The following is a 21,971-nucleotide window of genomic DNA, read 5'->3' on the forward strand; positions in this document are numbered from 1 at the left end:
ACAGTGTAGTAATTCAGTACAGAATCCAGAATTCCTGAAAGATTTGCTGACCTTAACACCTCCTATGACTGTGTGATTTTTCCTTTTTTGTTTTCTGTATGCAGCAAGCCTACCTTGTATCATGACAGGGCCCTACATTTTTGCTTCTTTCCTCTGCATCTTTGCAAATGATTACATCCTTCACCTTGTATTCCTCCTTCTATTAACATTAAACTCCAGTGACCCTTACCCAACTACCTCCCCAGGACCTCTTGTCTGTCCCTGAATATCTGCCCAGTGCATGCAGGATCAGTTTGCATTGACCCAGAATAATAATTGGTCTTCTATAACTGCCACTAAGACCTTCATTGCTTCACAAAATTTGCTATGTCTTCCAACTAGACTGTAGACTTATTGACCATAAGAATTATACATAAAGAGTTTCTTTTGTATTCTAACAGCTACAATAAATGAAATAATATAAAATTTGTTTGTTTTTAGATCAATACATGAAACATATAGAAAGCAAATAAAAATACTGAATGAAAACCTGGAAAGAGAAACTCAGAGACGGTAAAAATAAATAAATAAAAGTCATCATTTGTGTTGTGAGTGGTGCGTGTTATCTAGAGAATAAGGACATGATTCTCCTAAACTAAATTGTGTATGAGTTCTTTCAGATCTAGATGTTACTTAGCTTGATATTTTTGGTGTTGAACAGAATAAAAGTTTTTCAATTCATTGGAGTGGAGTCAGCAAAGAATAAAGGTGCTAATATTTGTGCAATGCCTGTTGCTCATCCAGGATTCTGTGTGAACCAGTAGGAGGTGATTCCAGGGGAAACAAAAGAGAGTGGTTAAGACTACAGGCTCTGCACAGAGACTACTTTGCTGCCGTACCCTACTATCTCTGACCAAGGCTTAGTAACTTAATACATTCTCTTTACTTTCACCCTTGTGAAGTGTGAATGGTAGTAGTCCCCATTTTATAACACTGTTACAAATGTCAATGAGTTGATTTGTGTAAAATATTTAGGTCAATGTACCTGTTATTACTTGGCTGTGTTTTTTTAATATTGTTGTTACTGTTATCAATGTTATTTATAAGACTGCAGTTGTGTATTTTTGCCATTCTTCAAATATGTACCTGTTTTATAATGTGGTGGAGAGAAAAATTTGAGAACCCAGAAGCTTAATGTCTCTTATTAGTACTTTGAGTAGTAATAGTAGTAGTAGTAGATAATTCCATTACTATTTCTGCCAGCAATTTTTCTTTCTTTACCTGCTCCTTAGCATTTCATCTTGTACCTCAAAGAGGCAAGCAAACATTTCATCTTCCACCTCAAAGAGGCAAGCAGTCATAGTGTATTATGTATTGTCCACTGTTTTATTGGATACACAGATACGACTTCTTACTGGGAAGCAACTTGCAGAGAGAGCATTGAGATAGCTGATGTTTTATCTTATTATTTCAGTTAACTCATCAAGCTGCAAGTTTTTAATTTTAAAATTGGTACGGCACATTAAAATTGGTTGGAAATCTAGAGCTTGTATGTATTGTATTAATATAATTATTACATTATAATATAATCATATTCTTGTTGTTACTGTTATTCCATATTATATAATTAAATTATCTGCCATTTAAGTTTCTAAAGGTAATTCATATCTAGAGTGATGGGACAATGGGTTCTCATGTGCAATCTACATCACTGATGCTAGGAGCGATGATGTAAAATCACAGTAGGACTTGTTTTGCTTTGAATTCTTACTTCTTTTTGGTAAACTGCTGGGTCAATTTAATTATCAGTATTTTTATTTTAATCCCTAGTATTTTAAATCAGTGGAAAATATTATGTTTAAGAAAAAAACATAATCGTTGGGTAACTAACATAAAGAATGAAATAAATCAAACTATAGAAAACATTGAACATTCGGAAAAGAGACGAACTGAATTGCTTGAAGAGGTAAGGGAACCTGAGGTGCTTAGAATTACTGTAGTTCCTTACGTATATATCAGTGATGCTCCTTCAATATTTGATTAAACCTTATATTATTAAAAGGTATTTTCCTTCTACTTATATCATAGTGTATTATTTAACTTTTTTCAGAAATGTTTCCATTTGTTGCATACTAACTAGAAGGATTTAGCAAATGGAGCAGCAATTCTCTCCAGAATTTGTTTTTGAAGCATGTAACCAGAAACTTATTAAGGGAGCTCTCTCTTAAAATGTGAGACTGAACGTCATTGATTAGCTCCCAGGTTTGCCTTCTGTCCACACACCATCCCCCAGCCTCCCATCCTGGTGCCATTTTATAGATATCATTTGGTGAAGAGCTTAATTTCTGAGGCATCATATAACTTGAAATCACAGGCAAGTCTCATGTGAGGAAGGGTGTTTGAAAATGTAAGACTGACCACCACAGAAGAAATGACAAGTCTTCAATTTTCTGTAATTAGACCCTTGCTAGAAGAAATGAAATCGATGAATTTGTGGTACAGATCGAAAAACTTTCAACAGAATTACAAGAAGAGGAGGAGGAATTTACTTTAAAAGAAAAACTGTTAATTCTGGAGTTAAAGAAGTATGAGGTAATTCTCACTTTATATCTCACAATTTCGGATGTGTGGGGGATACTATTACATGCTATTCTAATCAGTTAAATGTAAAATAAATCTTCCAGTATGAACAAGACTACAATTTTACTCTGAATCTTTCTTCTTCTTTTCCTGAAAAAGAAATAGAAATAGAGAAATGAGAAATATTTTTCTGGTTAAAAAAAATCATACACTTCAAATAATGCAGAGCTGCTGGCAACATCGCTGGAGACTGGCAGAGCCCTGAAGAAAGGTGGCAGGGAAATGGGGAGAGTAAAGAGGTCACCACAATGACTTAGAAACTTCCAAAAGCCAACCTGGGTTGAAGTAGGGCATGAATTCTGGGGGACGTAGGTAGAACAGGCATTGAAAGTATCCAGGAATCCAGAGGGTGCAGATCTTCAGAACACAACAAAATTATATCTTTTCAAGATGATACTACCTTCAAAGGTAAGGGCATGATTCCTAGAGGCAGTCACTGGTAGGCAGTCATTGGTAGAAGGCAAGAATAGTAGAAGGAATGTTCTGGAAAACCCAGTCAACAGAGTAGGAGAATCGACTATGAGACTGAAGAAAGAGGCAGACAGATCCAGGGTTCCATGGAGTGCAATTTATTGGGGACTTACTGACAGAAGCTAGTCTTAGGTGGCAAAAAGACCAAAGGATTCCCATGATTTGGGTCAGAAGGAAAGGTATATAAAATGGTCAGAATAAAAGTGGATTTTCATCCAAGTTGGAATGTACCTAGTTTATCTCAGGCTAGTTTATCCGGTAATGAAGACACCAGCATCCAATAGGTTATGAAGTTCCATGTACCACTCTAATGGTTTTGTTTATTTATAGTATTCTGGGAAAATATATGTAGAAAATTGGCCCGGTTTACCAGGGCAATCAAGCTGAATCACTACCAAAAGTCTTCCTGAACTTGATTAGGTTTGAAGAGGAAGACCAGGCTTTGATTACATCAAACAGGGACTTTATTTGAAGAAAACAGTTTCTTACTATGTAGCAAAGTAGTAGGAAAGCCCTTAAAATTCAAAGTTTAGAATTTTACTCTATTCCAATTCTGCTTACCCCATCTACCCCCATCCTGCCACACAATATGGAAACCCTTTCAGATAACTTGCCCAACCATAGTCAGTTCTTTTGATGTAAGGAATCCAAAAAAAAAAAAAAAAAAAAAAAACAAGACACATCTTCCATTCAAAAATAGTATGGGAAAAGCAAGTGAAAGGGGGAACAAAACTTTCCAACAAATGAATGGCACTTCAGAAAACTGGCACCATGGAACAGATGAAAAGTGTGATCACACATTTCACTGTGAATTTTTTTTAAAAAAAATTAGCTTAATAGAGGTGCAAAGGCAGGTCATCAATATGAAACTATAGGAACTCAGAGAAGAAGTTTTGGCAGATGGTGACCAGAAAGTTAGAAGAAGTAAAATAGAAACTGGCTTCACTCAGAGGGCATACAAAAGAAAGAAACCATTTCTCAGATTACTACACGGTTGTAGTAAAGTGGAAGAAACGGAAGGAAGAAGAGTCAGGGTAGAAAGCATTCCTCCGTTGCTTACCACACTTCTGGGAGCCTGTCTGTCTTCAGGGTATTAAAAAAATAGATAAAAGCTCTACCCCTGTGGAATTCAAATTCTAGTGTCAGGAGGCTGGAAATAAATGATCAATGGAACGTGTATAGGGGATGCTGATTAATGCTTCAAAGAAAATTAAGCAAGGAAGTGGGACAGGGCCTACAGTCTGTCTGCCATGGCCAATAGGGTAGTCAGGGAAGAGCTTCACCCTAGAGGTGGATGAGGCAGCGTGCCTGGCAGGTATCCGCAGGACGTGGCTGTAAGCAGAAGGCATGCTAAACACAGAGGCCCTGAGGCAGGGCCGTCCTATCTGAGGAATAACAGAGGAGGTGGTATCTCTGAGTCAGAGGGGAATGCCACAGTGGTCGGGAGTCATCTGCCAGAAACAGATGCTAAATAGAGTCAGGAGTGTGAAGGTTTATTAGGGAGTAATATCTGTGTAACCTGACAAACTCGACAGAGGGGGAGTAGTTCCAACAGAAGACTGCCCAGCTGAAGAGCCCTCCCTTGCATGACATCTTCATTAGTCAGGTTTTCGTTGCTGTGATCAAAATATCTGACCCAAACAACTTGGAGGAGGAAAAGTTAATTTTTGTTCATGGTTTCAGAGGTTTGGGTCCACGGTAATTCAGTTCCACTGCTCTGGACCTAAGGTGAGGCAGAATATCATGGTGGAAGGGCCTGGCGGAGGAAAAGTTCTCAGCTCATGGCATCAGGGAAGCTGAGAGAGAGGAGGGAGATAAACCCTCCCAGGACACGTTGTCGGTGGCCCACTTCCTCTGAACAGGTCCCACCTGCCTACAAGTGTTGACCTCCTCCCAGTAGTTCATTCAGCCATAAATGGGTTAATCCACTAGTGAAGGCAGAGCCTTCATGATCCCATCATTCCTCAAAGTCCCACTTCTGAACACATGAGACTTTGAAGGACAGTCCAGATCTAAACCACACAAAACCTCTTGCTGGGTCCCAATTGGGAGCTGTACCTGCAAGAGCAGGACATTGGCTAGAGAGGTGAGGTGAAGAAGCCAAGCACTGGAGGTGTCAGTTAACCACACTTCTCACAACAAAGCAGGGATTCATCCCTTGAGGGAGGATCCAGGTGGAGCAGCCCCTATCTGCCACATCCCTATAGGCCTTTGCAAGATCTTTATCCTTTGCTTTGCTGAGCTGGGAAGCCACTGGAAGGTACTGAGTAGAGGGTTAAAATATTACAACTTTAAAAAAAAAACAGGATCTCTCTAGCTGCCACATTAAGTAGAATTTAGGAAAGCAAAAGTGGATGTAGGAAGATCAACTAGGAAGTTAAGCAGTAACCCAAGTGAGAAACAAAGGTAGCTTAAAAAAAAGGTTACAGAAGAGATGAGAAGAAGCTGTCTGTATCTCAGATTTCTTTTATTTTGTTTGTTTTGGTTTTGGTGCTGGGGGTTGAACATATACATGCTAAGCTCTACTACTGAGTTGTACCTCAAGACTTGCCATATTTTTTGATGATAAATGCTAAGAATTTACCACCATACTTAACAGTAAAACAGTGGAGAAAATTCCCATAGAAACACAAATAAGGAATAAGGACCTTATTTAATATTGTACTCAAGTCTATACAATGCAATTAGGCAAAATAAGTAAAAGAGAAGTATAAGACTTTGCAAGTGAAAATATTGGCAGGTTACAAAACACAAGACAATCAACTGCAAAACTACTACAAAGATAACCTCCATCTTGCACTCTGCCAGACCATGTTCCACTACAGGACTGAGTCCTTTCATGCCTCATTTACGCAAGGCAAGGACTGATGACAGCTTTTGTGCCATTACTATATAGCACACATATTTCCCTTGACAATCAACATCAATAACCTTAGCTGCAATGTAATACCATTTCTGTCTTTGGTCCAGTGGCATTAAAAGCCCCAAATGGAAAGAAAGTAATCTCAGAGTTTGATTTATGGAATCATTATTGGTTCCCTTGCCCTTAATGGGATCATTCTTCTCTTCAGCAGTAACCTCTCTAAACCAACAGAGCCTAAAGTCACAAGGAAGGAAAGCAAAACCACTAGGTTTAAGAGCAAGAAGTCCTGCTACTCTTTGGGTCTCTGATCCATAAGTTCTAAGGAAATCAGTCCTGAACATTAATTGCTTGGTTATAATATAAACATATAAATTTAGAGGTAGTGTTTCCCAGGCAGTGTGGTGACTGACTCTTCCATAGGCCAGGAGCCTCCACTTTAATTCTGTCAGAACCTTCACCAGTTACATGCATATTGTGATTTTGCCTGCTATGCTGAGTACCATTGGATCTACTAGGTCCCACACATCAGACAGGGTCTGATCAGAGAAGCAGAGCCTCTAGATAAGTGATTTATTATAGGGTTTGATCTTCTGCAATAAAGTTTGCTGGCTACAGAATTTCCACAGGCTGTCAGCTTTACACCTGGGTACTCAGCAGGACAGGCACTTGAGGAGCAAGGCAAACTGAGACTTGCAGAATGCGTTGGAACCCATGAGCTTGGACAGGAGCCTGCATGTTTTTTTTTTTTTCTTTTTTTTCCCCTCTCTTCCATGCCTCCAACTTCTTGAGATTGGGACTCAGCAGAAGCTGGAGCTCATCATCACAGAACTAAATATGCATGTGGCTCAGAAATCAGACACACTGAGGAAGGAATTGAAGATGGTGTGGACTTGATTGGCAGCCCTACTCCAACAACCTGAGCCCATAGACGAGCAACAACTTGTCTTAAATGCACTGCACTTGGACCCCACACCATCACTCAAGGCATTAAATAAACCTGGTTTCTTGTCAGGGCAGCATTGGCAACCCAAGCCGAGTGATGGGATGGAAATGAATGAATGAATACACAAACATATCTACTTATAACCCCAGGCTATCCTTTTTTTTTTTTTAAGAGAGAATGTAGTATAAATGGTAGATTGAGTTTCTTTACCTGCTCAATATTGCAGTTTGGAGAAATTTATTCCCACTTCCACATTATTCTTAAATTATGGTGTTTTATTTTCCTATATGCATTTTCATCTTTCTCCATTTATTCATGGCAATTTGGGAGGGGACATAACAGATCAGCACATCAATGTATTAGTTAAAGTACAGCCAAGCTTCTCCATCAAAAGGATATCCAAATACCCACCCTCTCTAGTTCACTAAAAGAAACCCAACTATTAATGCATTTAAAAATAAATAAAACTTTTGAGTAAATAAGCAGGATCTTTATGTTTTGCTTTGGGTACTTTTATCTATTTGTTGCAATATTATATCCAATTATTTCTAATCCTCTTCCCAAATTTTACTTACTTGCACATCCTTAGAACTTGTATATTATTTTGATGCCCTTTTTTTAAAGAAATATGATCAACCAAGGGAAATTTTTTCTCAACTATATTTTTGGTTGTGCATAACATAGCAATAGAAATGTATCAGTAAAGATTAATAACTGAAGGATCTTTGGAGAGGCAATTAAATCTAATATCCTTAACTTTATAGATTACCAAAGAGCCAGTAGTGAGAACACAAATATTTATTGACTACCTATTATATACCAGACACTGTTCTGGGAACCTTGGGTTAGAAAACAGAACACTAAATTGTTGGTAAATTCTATTCTAAATTATTGGTAAATTCTCCAAAATCACACTTCTCAACCAGCTTTATTTTCTTTAAAGGAATTATATGTTCACGAAGTACAAATTCATAAAGAGAAACAAGAAGAACTAATTGAATATATTCCACAACTTCAGGAAGCAGAAGAAGAGTATGAAATCAAATATAAAAAGTTAGAAGAGCTCTATAATATTTTTACAGGTACACATGAAGTACTTGGTAATTAATTTCCATCCCAGGTTCCCTTTCAACCCAGAGAACTCATGGTGAAATCCATCCAACTTTTTCCACTTCCTTTTACTCTCTATTTTCTAATTTTCCCCTAATCTACTAATTAATTCTTCTCCACACCTGCACATCACAAACCTTATTATTGCTACTGTCAAATGTTTTCTTTCTCTTCTAAATACTATTTAAAATTAATAATTAGCCATTCACTGTATTATATTGTTTCTTTCCATACTTATAAAGGTAGAACTAACTCCCATATCAGCTACCACATGGAGAAATTTTTTTTGTTTCTTACTCTGAATTTGCAAATTATATATTATTTCTAGCTATGACTTTACATTTATCAATGTAAATGTGATAAATGTGTGTGTGTTTTTCACTAACCTACACCTAAGGTAAAGATAGGTGAAAATCGTTTTGATCTGGGAGCTTAGTAGAAGATGTGAACTATGTCTGCAAACATGCATATTTTGCATTCTACTACATAGCATAATGACATGTGTGTTTGATATAAAAAGAATCATTTTCTCCACAAGAATTAAGTGTGATCATCTAATCCTAAACCCAAGGTCCAGAATCATCCCAGAGTTTTGCCTCTTGTCTTACATTTGGGGAGAAGAGAATCAATATCTAGGGAGTCTGTGCGGGTCTTTAAGCAGGAACCACTTCCAGAGCTTATGTGTTATAGAGGATGAGAGAAGAGTCATGTTAATCAGCAGGTCAGAATCAAAAGTTACAGAAAAAAAAACTGGAATGGGAGCAAAAAGCATCCACTGGGGTGGGAGTGGGAATGACAAGGTAGCAAAAATGAACAAGGGGGCAGGAATTAAAATAGTCTATGTCAAAATGGAACATTAAGGAGGAAGCCCAATATGTTCCAATGTAAAAATAAACAAATATTCACAATTGAATAGTGATTATTGCCAAGATAGGCTTTTACAACTCTAATAAGAAGGACCTAGGTAATCAGTCCCTTTCCCATTTTTCAGTTGACTTTCCACTTTTTGCCATGTTTTCATTTACAACTCAGTATAGGTTTTCTTGGCCCTTTATTACTTTTAACTAGACTCACAATACCTAAGTATTTTATTTCCAAATTTCTACTTGCACAACTTTTCCTCCTATCTCATTTTTGTAGTGGGTGTGGGACATGAGAAACTCTGAGTTTAAAGGTGAGCAATACATTGCAAGTACTGAATCTCTTAAGGTAAAGAGAGGAGATATTGAAGAACGCAGAGAAAAGGAAGAGAGGAGAACAAAACAAGAGAGAGTGGAAACCCAATGTGCTTCAGCACCTAGTAGAGAGCACCTCCCAGTGCTCCACTTACAGACAGCCTGTGTAGGCTCAGGTCACACAGAGCACAGTGCTGTGGCTTTTAGTTAAATGTGATGGATGAAACACATGCTTCTTTGCTCCCTCACAACAAAATGTGTGTTAAAGATTTTTTAAAAATATAATTTCATACAGAAGATAATTAGAAACTATTTTGAAAATCTATACTCCAGTAAAATAGAAAATCCTAAAGACACCAACAAATTTCTAGAGGCGTATGATCTGCCCAAACTGAATAAGGAGGGCATACATTTTTAAACAGATCAGTTTCAAGCAACGAAATAGAAGATGCCATCAAAAGCCTACCAATCAAGAAAAACCCGGGAACAGATGGATTCTCAGCCAAGTTCTACAAGACCTTCAGACAAGAATTAATACTAGTACTCCTCAAATTATTCCATGAAATAGAAAGGGAAGGAACCCTTCCAAACTCATTCTACAAAGCTAGTATCACCCTAATATCAAAACCAAACAAAGACTCATCAAGGAAATAAAACTTCAGAACAATATCCCTGATGAACGTAGATGCAAACATTCTCAATAAAATTCTAGCAATCACATACAAAACTTATTGAAAGGCTAGTGCACCATGATCAAGTGGGGTTCATCCCAGGGATGCAAGGTTGATTCAACATATAGAAGTCAATATACATAATTCATCATATCAATAGAATCAAAAATTAAAATCATATTAATAGATACAGAGAAATTTCACAAAATACAGCACTAGGATAGTAGGAGCATACTTCAACATTGTAAGCCAAACATCCTAAACCCAAGGCCAATATCATTCTAAATAGAAAAAAAAAAAACAAAACTGGAAGCTTTCCCTCTAAAAACTGGAACAAGATAGGGATGCCCTGTTTCACCACTTTTATTTAACATAGTCCTTGAAACTCTAGACAGAGCAATTAGACAGACCAAAGAAATTAAAGGAATTTTAATAGGAAAAAACAAACTATCACGATTTGCCAATGACATGATTCTATACTTACAGCATCCAAAAAATTTCAGCATAAAACTTCTAGATTTAATAAATGATTCAGAAAAGTAACAGGATATAAAATCAATACTCACAAATTAAATGCATTTCTATACATCACTGATGAATCTTTAGGAAGAGAAATTAGGAAAACCATCCCATTCACAATAGCCTCAAAACGAAAACAAAAACAAAACAAAAAAACACTTGGGAATCAACTTAACAAAAGAGGTGAAAGACCTCTGCAAGGAAAACTACAGAACACTAAAGAAAGCAATTGAAGAAGACCTTAGAAGATGGAAAGATCTCCTATGCTCTTGGATAGGCAGATTTAATGTTGTCAAAATGGCGGTACTACCAAAAGTTGCTATACAGATTGAATGTAATACCAATTAAAATCGCAACATCACACCTATAGAAATAGAAAAGGCAATCATAAAATTCATTTAGAAAAATAAGAGACCCAGAATAGACAAAGCAATACTTAGCAAGAAGAGTAAAGCAGGAGGCATTACAATACCAGACCTTAAAGTATACTACATTAATAAACATGACATGGTGTTGGCAAACAAAAACAGACATGTAGACCAGTGATAAAGAATAGAGGACACAGAGACAAACCCACATAAATACAGTTATCTCATAGTAGACAACAAAGGCACCCAAAACACACTTTGGAGAAAAGATAGCCTCTTTAACAAATGGTGCTGGGAAAACTGGAAATCCATATATAAAACAAAATGAAATTAACCCCCTATGTCTCTACATGCACAAAACTCAACTCAAGGTGGATCAAGGTAAAGAGAGGAGATGTTAAAGAAAGCAGAGAAAAGAAGGAAGAGAGGAGAATAAAACGAGAGAGAGTGGGAAAACCAATGTGCTTCAGCACCTAGGAGAGAGCACCTAGGAATTAGACCAGAGACCTTGCACCTAAAAGAAGAAAAAGTAAACCCAAATCTTCATCATGTCGGATTAGGCTCTGACTTTCTTAACAAGACTCCTAAAGTGCAAGAAATAAAATTAAGAATCAATAAATGGGATGGATTGAAACTAAAAAGCAGCTTCTCAGCAAAAGAAACAATCACCTCATTTGCACCTACAGTATGGGTGCAAATTTTTACCACACATACATCAGAAGAGCACTAATATCCAGGATATACAAAGAACTCAATAATAAACTTAACACCAAAAAAAACCCAAACAACCCAATCAATAAATGGGTTAAGGAACTGAACAGACACTTCTCAGAAAAAGATATACAATTAATCCTCAAATATATATTAAAAAGTTCAACATCTCTAGTAATTAGAGAAATGCAAATCAAAACTACTCTAAGATTTCATCTCACTCCAATCAGAATGGCAGTTGTCAAGAATACAAGCAACAATAAGTGTTGGCGAGGATGTGGGGAAAAGACACACTCATACATTGCTGGTAGGACTGAAAACTGGTGCAACCAATCTGGAAAGTAGTATGGAGATTCCTTTAAAAACTTGGAATGGAACCACCATTTGACTCAGCTATCCCTCTCCTGGGTCTATACTCAAAGGACTTAAAAACAGCATACTACAGTGATGCAGCCACATCAATGTTCATAGCAGCACAATTCAGAATAGCCAAACTGTGGAATCAACCTAGATGCTCTTCAATAGATGATTAGATAAAGAAACTGTGGTGTATATATATATACACAATGGAATATTACTCAGCAATAAAAGAGAATGAAATTATGGCATTTGCAGGTAAATGGTTGGAGTTAGAGAATATCATGCTAAGCCAAGTAAGCCAATTCCCCAAAACCAAAAGCCAAATGTTTTCTCTGATAAATGGGTGCTAATCCATAATGGGGAGGGGCATAGATGAGTGAAGGAACTTTGAATTGGGCAAAAAGAAGGGAGGGGAAGGAAAGGGACATGGAGATAGGAAGAATGGTGGAATGAGATAGACATCATTACCCTAGGTACATGCATGATTGCACAAATGGTGGGGGCCCTATTTAATATATAGTCAGAGAAGTGAAAAGTTGTGCTCCATTTATGTACAGTGAATCAAGAGCATTCTGCTGTCATGTATAACTGATTAGAACAAATAAATTAAAAAAAAAAAAATATATATATATATATATAATTGGAATCAAGACATTGGCCAGTGTTTATTATCTGGTGATAATTCATTTATATATTATCTGATAATAAATATCAATAATTTCTGGGAAAGTGAAATTCGATTAAAAAGTTATTAATGGAAAGAGAAATATGAATAGCAAATGCCTTCAGGGAAAGGATCCCATGAAGAAAAATATTCTCTCCGCTGAATGTAGGAAGTCACAGGCACTGGCCTAACCCTATTACTGTGAAGACCAAGATGAGCCATGAGACTTGTTGGAAGGAAGTCTTTATAAGGAGTAGTTAGACCTCCAAGTCAAATCTCCTCTTTGTGCAACTGATTGACTGAGTCCTCCTTCTCATGCTTGCAAAGAAATTGGACCAGATGTTTCCAAACCGCAACATCAGATAGGGCTGAGGGCAGAAGACAGCCCGGTACCCAGATCCCCTTCCACAGCTCAGCTTGGTGAATGCTGCCAGCCCGCTGTGGCAGTTGCATATTAAGAAACGGAACACTTTGTGGGAAAATTCAACATAAAGATACAAACTTATGTAAGAAAAAGAAAAAAATTCCCCATATTAGTATTTAAAGTAATTGATTCTACCTTTACTAAGTTTGGAGAGAAACAACATATAGTGAATTACTAAATCCTAAATTTAAATAGTTTTTAATAAAAAGAAAAACAGGATTACTCCTCTCAACTCTTACCCCACCCTGATGAAGGAGTCTTCCTGAAAGGTAACTGAACAGTTCAGAGAGAAGCCCCACAAGAGATACTAGCATTTGAGAGTCCCTCCAAAAATGACTGCGTCTTCCTGATCACTGCTCCCTGAAGCCCATAAGCAGGCAAATCTTTTAGTGTCTCACTCTTAAAAAGGATTGGACAAAGATCCCCAAAAATCTGAAGAATCCAGAGGTAAAGACAGAAACTGAAGACAGAAACAGAGAGCTTGGTGAAAACATAAACAAGGCAAAGAGCATATGAATGCTTTTGAAGAGTATATTCTTAGACAAAGAAAGTTATCGCATTTCTGAAAAAGGAAAAGAATGCTAAAATAACAGAGTATAAAAAAAGTTTAGAAATTAAAACTGTAATAGCTAATATTTTTAAATTCCATAGAAAGATTATAGGAAAATTTAAGGAAATATCTCTAAAATAGAATGACAAATCAAGACACGAGGAAGGTTGAAAAGGATAAGAAAATTAAAAGATTATTCTGAGATATTAAATATTTAATTAACAAAGAGGCTAGAAAATTAGAATAAGAAAAATGTAAAGGATGAAATTATTTCTTAAAATATCAAAAGTTTCTCAAAAATGAAAAATAAGGGACTGGCTCAGAGGTAGAGTGCTCACCTAGCAAGTGCAAGGCCCTGGGTTCTAGTAATATTTTATTGTATTTGACTCTATAGAAAAATTTTCTGTTTCTTAGCATGAAACTGCCACAGCTGAGCTGTGGAAGGGGATCTGGGTACCGGGCTGTCTTCTGCCCTCAGCCCTACCTGATGTTGCAGTTTGGAAACATCTGGTCCAATTTCTTTGCAAGCATGAGAAGGAGGATTCAGTCAGTCAGTTGCACAAAGAGGAGATTTGACTTGGAGGTCTAACTATTCCTCATCACCACATAAAAATAAATAAAATAAAAATGTTGTGTTCAACTAAAAAATAAATATTTAAAAAAATGAAAACTAATATGAGTTTCCAACTTCAAAAGGTCCCATTAAATCTCCCAATTTATAAAAGTACATTAAGTCATATTACTGTGGAATTTCAGGGATAAAATGAGAAAGAGAGCATCCTAAAGATTTTTAGAGAATAAAAGTAGATCTCATACAAAGGTTATCAACCAGAATGGTTTCAGACCTCTTACTAGCTCGATTATACTACAAGTTAGAAAACTTTTAAATTCAGAGGAAATGGAATTTTCAACATTAGATAACCACCCACGCTATCAATGAAGTATAGATACAGAATACAGACATCGATGTATAATATCTCAAAACATTTTTTCTCATTTAGTCTTTCTCTTGGAGCTAGGAAAGAATTTGCTTCAACAAGTTCAGGGAATATAACAGGAAAAAGTGAATGATATGAGATTTAGGAAATAGGAAGAAGAGAAAAAGAAAACGCAAAGCGGGGAAGAGGAGGTCAGCTGTAAAGCAGGCCTAAGGAAAAGAAGTCTCTGGAAGGCATGTCAGGGGGACAGTGTGGGAGGAAAAGATATGAAACTGATAGATTTGCTTGTGTGTTTGATGACATATGCAGAAAAATCCCTTGTAGATTTTGGTATTCGTTAATGATACATACATGGAACACTAAACAAAATATTTTTTTTTTCCAAATTGAGTCATTTTTTAACTCCAGGAAAAACAAAAGAGAGAAAATGAAATCATTCTATAAAGCTTGGTTCATTGATGAATCATATGATCTAAACAATTAAACTTTGTTTAAATAAAAAACATGATTTCATGGGAAGAGTAGAAGGAGGAAATGGTGGAGTGGTGGGTGCAGATGGGGTTTGTGGGTGTGAAAATATTACATATTATGTACCCTCCTTTAAGAAACAGAAAATGCCTTAAAACTGTAAATCAATAAATTCTGATAAGCATATTTTTAAAGAAAATTGTTTGAGCAGGAAGAAAGGACATAAAAAGAGTTTTTAAAATGTTAGATTCTGAAGAGTGAGCTTTGGGAGCGCCTAATGGCTGATTTCAATTATGGTAATACTTTAGAATTTGACTTTCTAAACTGGGTACATGCCTTACTTTGATTAATGTTAGTTAACTAAAGATCACTGTGGGTAGTTATTCTCTCTTTCTCTTTTTTAATAGCTCAACAGCAGGAGGAGAAGATAATGTGCAGTAGCATTACTAAGTTGGCAAGAGAATTTTCAAAATACTTAGATAATACGGTAAAGGGTATTCTTCTTCTTTATTTTTTTACAATTCTGGCATATGCAAGCAGTATATTTATCTGTTACCTTGAAAGTACCTGGTACCCTGAAATCCACATTTATTAAACTTACTGTTTCAATGCCATTTTTTAATTTTGTTTTTGTTCTTATATTTGGTTCCAGGGATTGAACCCAGGGGCACATTACCACTGAGCTACATCCCCAGCCCTTTTTATTTTTTACTTTGAGACAGGATCTCACCAAGTTTTGTAGGGTCTCACTAAGATGCTGAGGCTGGCTTTGAACTTACGATCCTCCTGCCTTAGCCTCCTGAGCCACTGGGGTTACAAGTGTGGACCACCACGCCTGGCCAATGCCAATGTTTTTAATTTTGGAACATATTGTGGTCATACATCCACACATGCATGCACATGCAGGCTCACACATATGTGTGTGAGAGAGAGATACAACTAAGAACCACCAACAGGAGAGGAAAATCCAGTTTTCTTCTTGATAAGGTGAAGAAAGATAATGCTTTTTAAGGATGAATTGGCAGAGGTTGTATGGGGGTGGATGAAATAGGAACAGGCAAAGAGAAGTTTACTACTTGTTTAAAATTTATAATTAATAATTTGTGATAAGTTATGTGCATAAATTCAGTTAATTAGAAACATCCTGTTCTTTGAGGTGCACTGATATCAAAAGGTAACTTTTGCCAGGCACGGTGGTGCATGCCTGTAATCCCAGCAGCTCAGGAGGCTGAGAAAGGAGGATTGAGAGTTCAAAGCCAGCCTCAGCAACTTTGAGGTGCTAAGAAATTCAGTGAGACCCTGTCTCTAAATAAAATACAAAGTAGGGCTGGGGATGTAGCTCAGTGGTCAAGTGCCCCTGAGTTAAATCCCCAGTTTCCACCCTCCCAAAAGTAACTTGTAATATGTTATAAAGAGATTATGAAGGAGACAATTTAAGTCTCATATAAAAACAGTTCTCTTTTTTTAATTAGATGTCTTTGGTGATGATTGACTAGGTGATTTGTAGCAGTATAACAACTGAGCACTGATTAGAGAATTCAGAATTCAGTAAATAATTTTTAAAAATCCATAAAGTAATAATCTTTTTCCTTTAAGAAATATTAAATTCTTTGTTAAAACCTCAATAAATTCCCCCCCCCCTTTTTTTTGGCCAGGCAGTTGTTCATACATCAAAGTATTTACTATTTGTAAAGTTGTCTCCATGTCTGGAGGTTTTAAATGTGACCCCCTTCTCAAAGTCCATGAATAAATTTTCACCAGTCAGCTTTGGAGTCCGTAAGTTTTTCTAGGAAAAAATGTGTATAGTCTCAGCTTCAGGAATTAATTTAGAGTCAAGCTCTGACTATAATCTATGTAGGCCAGTTTTCTTGTGTCCTATTCTTTGAACTCTGTGAGATAATTGTGTTTATGTTTGAGCAGGAGAAAATTAAGCAAGAACTAAAAGAATTACTAGATCTTGAAAGCAAGAAAGTCAATGATCATTTTGAAATTCTAAAGAAGTTAGAAAATGAAATCTTTATAAATGATCAAAAAGCAAGCCTTTTGCTGGTGGAAAATGAAAAATTAAAAAGGGTAAGTTCAAGAGTACCTCATTTTGCATAATGGTTTTCGATTGCTTTTGGTTTCAGATCAATAATATTTGTGTGAGAAAAGAAGATAACTCTTAGAACAAAGAATTAACAGTATCCAGGTATTTTCTACATCCTTCTAGTCACTAATCCCCTCTCCACAAGAGTAACACTATTGGCTTCTAATACCAGTGACAAGCTTTGCCTGATCTTGAACATTTGATGCTTAGAATGAAACAGTATACACTCTTTTGCTCATCTGGTGTTTGTGAGGTTCGTCCTTATTGTTGAGTGTGGTTAGTTCTGTGTAGTATTCCATTCTATGACTGTACCATAATTATATACTCTATTGTGGATGGGGGTTTGGAGAGTTGCTGACTTTGGGCCATTACAGAGAGTATTACTATGTACATCTAAGTATCTTTTTTTTTTCTTGGTGAACATATGTACATGTTTCTGTTGGGTATGAATCTCATGTGAAATTTCAGGGTCATAAGGACACACATCTTCCACTTTACTACTGATTGGTGATCTCTCAAGAGCTTTGCACCAATTGCCACTCTTACCAGCAATGTATAACAGCACTAGTTGTTCTACAGTCTCCCTAAAACCATCTCTCTTTCTGTGTTTAGAAGGATCTTTTCCCATTTGTGTGTGTATGTGTGTGTGTGTATGTGTGTGCGCGCACGCATGTGTGTGTGTGCAGGGGATTGAACCTAGGGTCTCATGCATGCTAGGCCAGTCTTCTACAACTAAGCTATCTCCCAACCCCTTATCTTTTTCAGTTTAGCCATTTTGTTGGATGTGTGGCAAAGTCAGGCTAATTTTCATTTTCCTGATGAATAATAGAGCACCAGTCATATGTTGCTAGCCACTTGGATAGCTCCTCAAAGAAGCAGCCATTTGAGTATTTTTCTCCCATTTTTAAAAATTAAGTTGTCTGTTTCATATTGATTATAACTCTGAATTGAATGAATTTGTTTATCTGACCCCTAAATTTAAAGTCTCAATCTCAAAAGATCAAGTTTTACTCATTTATTTGCTCATTTTAATGTGTTAAAATATTATGCCTAAAAATTAGATATATGCCACTGAATTTTAATACCTCTAATTGGTGCATATAATGAATGAATGAATATATATATTATATATATATATATATATAGTGTATACATAAATATATTTTAAAGTGCATAGATTTTCGTATTTCATATTGTGTAACAAAACAATAACAAAAAGTTGTGTAATTTTCTCTATTTTGATGACCTGGATTAGAGTTTGTCATTCTCTGGTGAAACTGATTTGGGGCAGGTCACCTAACTTGTGGGCTTCATTTTCATCCTTTTAAAATAGGAATAACTCCTAATAAATGTTACTCCCTTGTAAACTGACAGTGCAAAAGAAATGCATTTTTTTTCTGTTTTCGTGGTGCTGGGGATTGAATCCAGGGCCTTGTGCATTCAAGGAAGGCACCCTACCATCAGAGCTATATCTCCAGCCTCAAGAAATGCCTTTTTTATTAAGCCATAATGACCTTCAAGATCAGAGTCTATACCAAGTTCCCCAAGTGTTTTGCACAATGCCTTGCATGTTAGAGGGATTCAGTCTCATTTGATGTTCACAATAACCACATAAAGCAGATGATATATTATGTCCCTTTTATAGATGAGAAAATGGAGGCTCTACATTTTTTAAAAAATTTAATAGCCAAAACAAAATACAAAGCACTCAGTCCTACAGCAGAAAGATGGTTAGGGAAAGTGGCCAATCAATTTCTAGTGCAATGACATTGGGAAATTCCTTCACAATAGTTATCCGACCATGTACTTTATGTTTTCTGGGTGAATTAAAATAGTATAGTAAGTACTAATGTACTTTGAAAGGGTACCTTGTGCTTCAAAGAGCCAAAATATGTACCATCACCAATAACCACACACATGCGTGCGCGCACACACTTCTAGCCTTTGAAACAAACTCATCAGGCATTTCATCCACCCATAGAAGTATTCAATTAGACTCTCTGGCTCTCAAAATGATATCAATTATTCATTAAAAGAATTGGGACTGTTATTGGTATTTTGTCAATAGGTGACCAAATGATGCCTATATGAAAGATTGATATGATTAGATTCTGTATTTTGGTTCAATAGCATCTACTAGGCCAGGATGAGCTGTCTTATTCACTCACCACTCTCTGCTTTGCTGACCATGTCCCTTTACTTTAAATATCCACTGAGTCCCAAGCACTTGGCAAAGCATAGTGAATGAGTAAGATTCTACCCTTTGGAAGCTCATAGTCTAGCTGAAGAGATGCATATATAAGTGAATACAATTCATATGTTAAGTGCAACAGTGTGGACAGGGTCCAGATAGTGCTGTAGAGTAAGAGCACCTAATCACACCAAGTTAGGAGCTCAGGGGAGAAGTCTCTGAGTATCATTAGCACAGAGGTAGGATTGATATATGGAAGGTACAGTGTATTGAATAAGATCAGTGAGCTATGTATAGAAAATCAATTTGGAAGGCACAAACTGTGGAAGAGGAGATCAAAGGAGACTAAGAGAGGATAGTCAGAGAGTTCTGAGAGAAACAGGAAAGTCCAGCTGAACCAGGCTGACAATCATCCAGGCTCAAAGAGAGGCAGAAATAATACCTGGGACTTGGCTTAAGGTTCCTTTCACTTTAGTTTACTATAAGCAGGCAAGCCATGCTAGGAGTGACACAAGATCAAATATACATAAGTAGACTCTAATCCATGGTTATAAACATTTCTATGCAACAGTTTCATGTGCACCCCTTCTATGGCTCTCAGTACTAAGAGTTTTATCCATAATTTATAGTATTTGCCTTTTTCTCTCTGGGTAAACTGGGCTAGTGCGAAATATTTATCCCAAAGCCCACATCTTTAGAATTCCTAGAGACGTTAGATTTTTTAAACTTCTGAGCATTGGGTGATCAGAACAGAAATCCATGATCTTATTACCCTGACTACTACCACCACCATCACATTATCTAATGAAACCTCTCAATCAAGTGGGCAATTCCATGGGGTCTCATACCTCAATAATTACTTATTTGTGACTTCAGCTGCCCATACATTTTGCATAAGGAACTCTGTGTGTGTGTGTGTGTGTGTGTGTGTGTGTGTGTGTGTGTACATGATGCATTCAGACAGAACATCTTTTAATTTCTTATTTTGGAAAATTATATTCAGAACACCATGTTTATCGCATGCTGAAATGCTTAATAGGAAGCAGGATCTCTCCACAGATGGAAGCTTGGAAAAGCTCGTTCACCACTGTCGCCTCACACATAGGACAGTTGGTGGCACAGAGGAATCAATACGTGTTTGCTGAATGACTAAATGGATATTTAATCCACAGCAACTAAACTTCTAAAAACAATCACATGCCTTTCATTTCCAGTATATTTTATATATGAAGATCAATGTAGAGAAATACAGAAAAGGCCAAGAAGCCCTTATACACGACTTAAGTGATGCATCGTGGCAACTGATAGCTGAGCACAGTAAGTAATGTGTCATGGGTACGCCTTGTACATATGGTTTTGTTTCGCTGAAATTTATTTTAATAGTTTGCTTATAATAAAGTGCACCTATTTTTAAGTGTAATGAATTTTGGCAAATGTACATAACTGTAACCACTACCTCCATAGTGAGATATAGAGATTTTCATCATTGCAACATTTTCCTTGCTGTCTCTTTATGTTCGATCTCCCACTCCCACCTCCAATTCCTGGGAACCATTGATCTGCTTTCTAACACTAATAATAAATGAAATAATAGTTTTTACACATTTGTACTGAGGTCCTTGGACCAAATGAAATGTTTATTAAGATTTGTTCACATTTTTCCTTGTCTCATTAGTTTGCTTTTCTTTATAGCTGTATGTTATTATTCCTTTGTATGGCTATACAATAGTTTGTTTATTCGTCCACCAATTAAAGGACACTCAGTTTGAAGTTATTATTAATGAAGCAGCTGTGAACATTTGTTGACAAGTATTTTTGTGAATATATTTTTTTCTCTCTTGGGTAAATACCTAGGAGTGGAATTGCTGGATTATATGTTTAACATATGATTGCCTTTTAAGAAACTGCCAATTTTCTTAAAGTACAAAATGATTGTACCAATTTTTCATTTTGCTAGTGATCTGGAAGAATTCCTATTACTTAAAATTTACAGAACACTTTAAAGTGTTCACATTTAACCATTTAAATACATATGGAATGGTACTTTATTTTGGTTTTAATTTGCTTTTTCTTATGAGTAATATTGTCAAATATCATCATTTCATGTGTATTTGGGGCCATTTTAGTGTCATCTTTTGTGAAGTGTCTTGAACCAACCAGTTATTTTGCAGCATAACAAGTATCACAGACCTAATGGCTTAAAACAGATTGTTACTTCACTCACAAATTGGCAATGTGATTGGAGCTTGGAGACCACGGATGTCTGCTCTACAAGCATTAGATGGAGCAGCTCGGGGGGCTGCGGTGGGGAACTGGCATCATCTAAGGACCCATTCATTCCTGTGTCTGAAGTTCATGCTGGCTCTCAACTAAACCTTAGGGGATCTCCAGTTGGCCAAAAACACCTCCTTGTGGCCTCTGCATGTAGCTGCTTGGCTCAAAGCAAACATCCCAAAAGACAAAGTAGAAGTTTTATGACTTAGCCTCAGAAATCAGAGTGTCACTGCCACATTACTCTAAGGGTTAAGGCAGTTACCCAGTACAAGGGAGAAGGGCCCCAATACCACCCCCTCACTGGGAGCAAGCAGGTTTCCGGAATGGAATGTATTGTGGGGCCATATTTGGAAACTGCAGTCTGCTATGTGTCTATTCAAGTCTTTTAGGATTAATGCTCTTTGTGCCTGTGTAAGACATTTTTGCCTACCCCAAGATCTTGAAGATTTTCTCTCACCAAGTTTTAGTTTTAGCCTTGATGTCTAGATCTCTGGCTCATATTTCAAGTGAATATTTTTCATATGCTCTGAAGTAAGGGTTAAATAAATTTCATTGTTTTCAGG

At 36.7% G+C, this 21,971-nt stretch overlaps 1 protein-coding gene across 1 annotated transcript in view; it reads left to right on the plus strand.

Annotated features, from left to right (window-relative positions):
- Ccdc175 (coiled-coil domain containing 175) overlaps window positions 1–21,971 on the plus strand; it is a 61,281-nt gene that overhangs the window by 35,729 nt on the left and 3,581 nt on the right. Inside the window, exons 11-17 of the mRNA XM_076849325.2 lie at window positions 481–552; window positions 1,810–1,945; window positions 2,440–2,571; window positions 7,840–7,978; window positions 15,262–15,341; window positions 16,775–16,927; window positions 20,349–20,451. Of these exons, the coding sequence (XP_076705440.2) occupies window positions 481–552; window positions 1,810–1,945; window positions 2,440–2,571; window positions 7,840–7,978; window positions 15,262–15,341; window positions 16,775–16,927; window positions 20,349–20,451 (815 nt within the window). The remainder of the gene's footprint in view (window positions 1–480; window positions 553–1,809; window positions 1,946–2,439; window positions 2,572–7,839; window positions 7,979–15,261; window positions 15,342–16,774; window positions 16,928–20,348; window positions 20,452–21,971) is intronic.

This window comes from Callospermophilus lateralis, chromosome 3 (genome assembly GCF_048772815.1).
Source record: "Callospermophilus lateralis isolate mCalLat2 chromosome 3, mCalLat2.hap1, whole genome shotgun sequence".
NCBI classification, from domain to species: Eukaryota; Metazoa; Chordata; class Mammalia; order Rodentia; family Sciuridae; genus Callospermophilus; species Callospermophilus lateralis.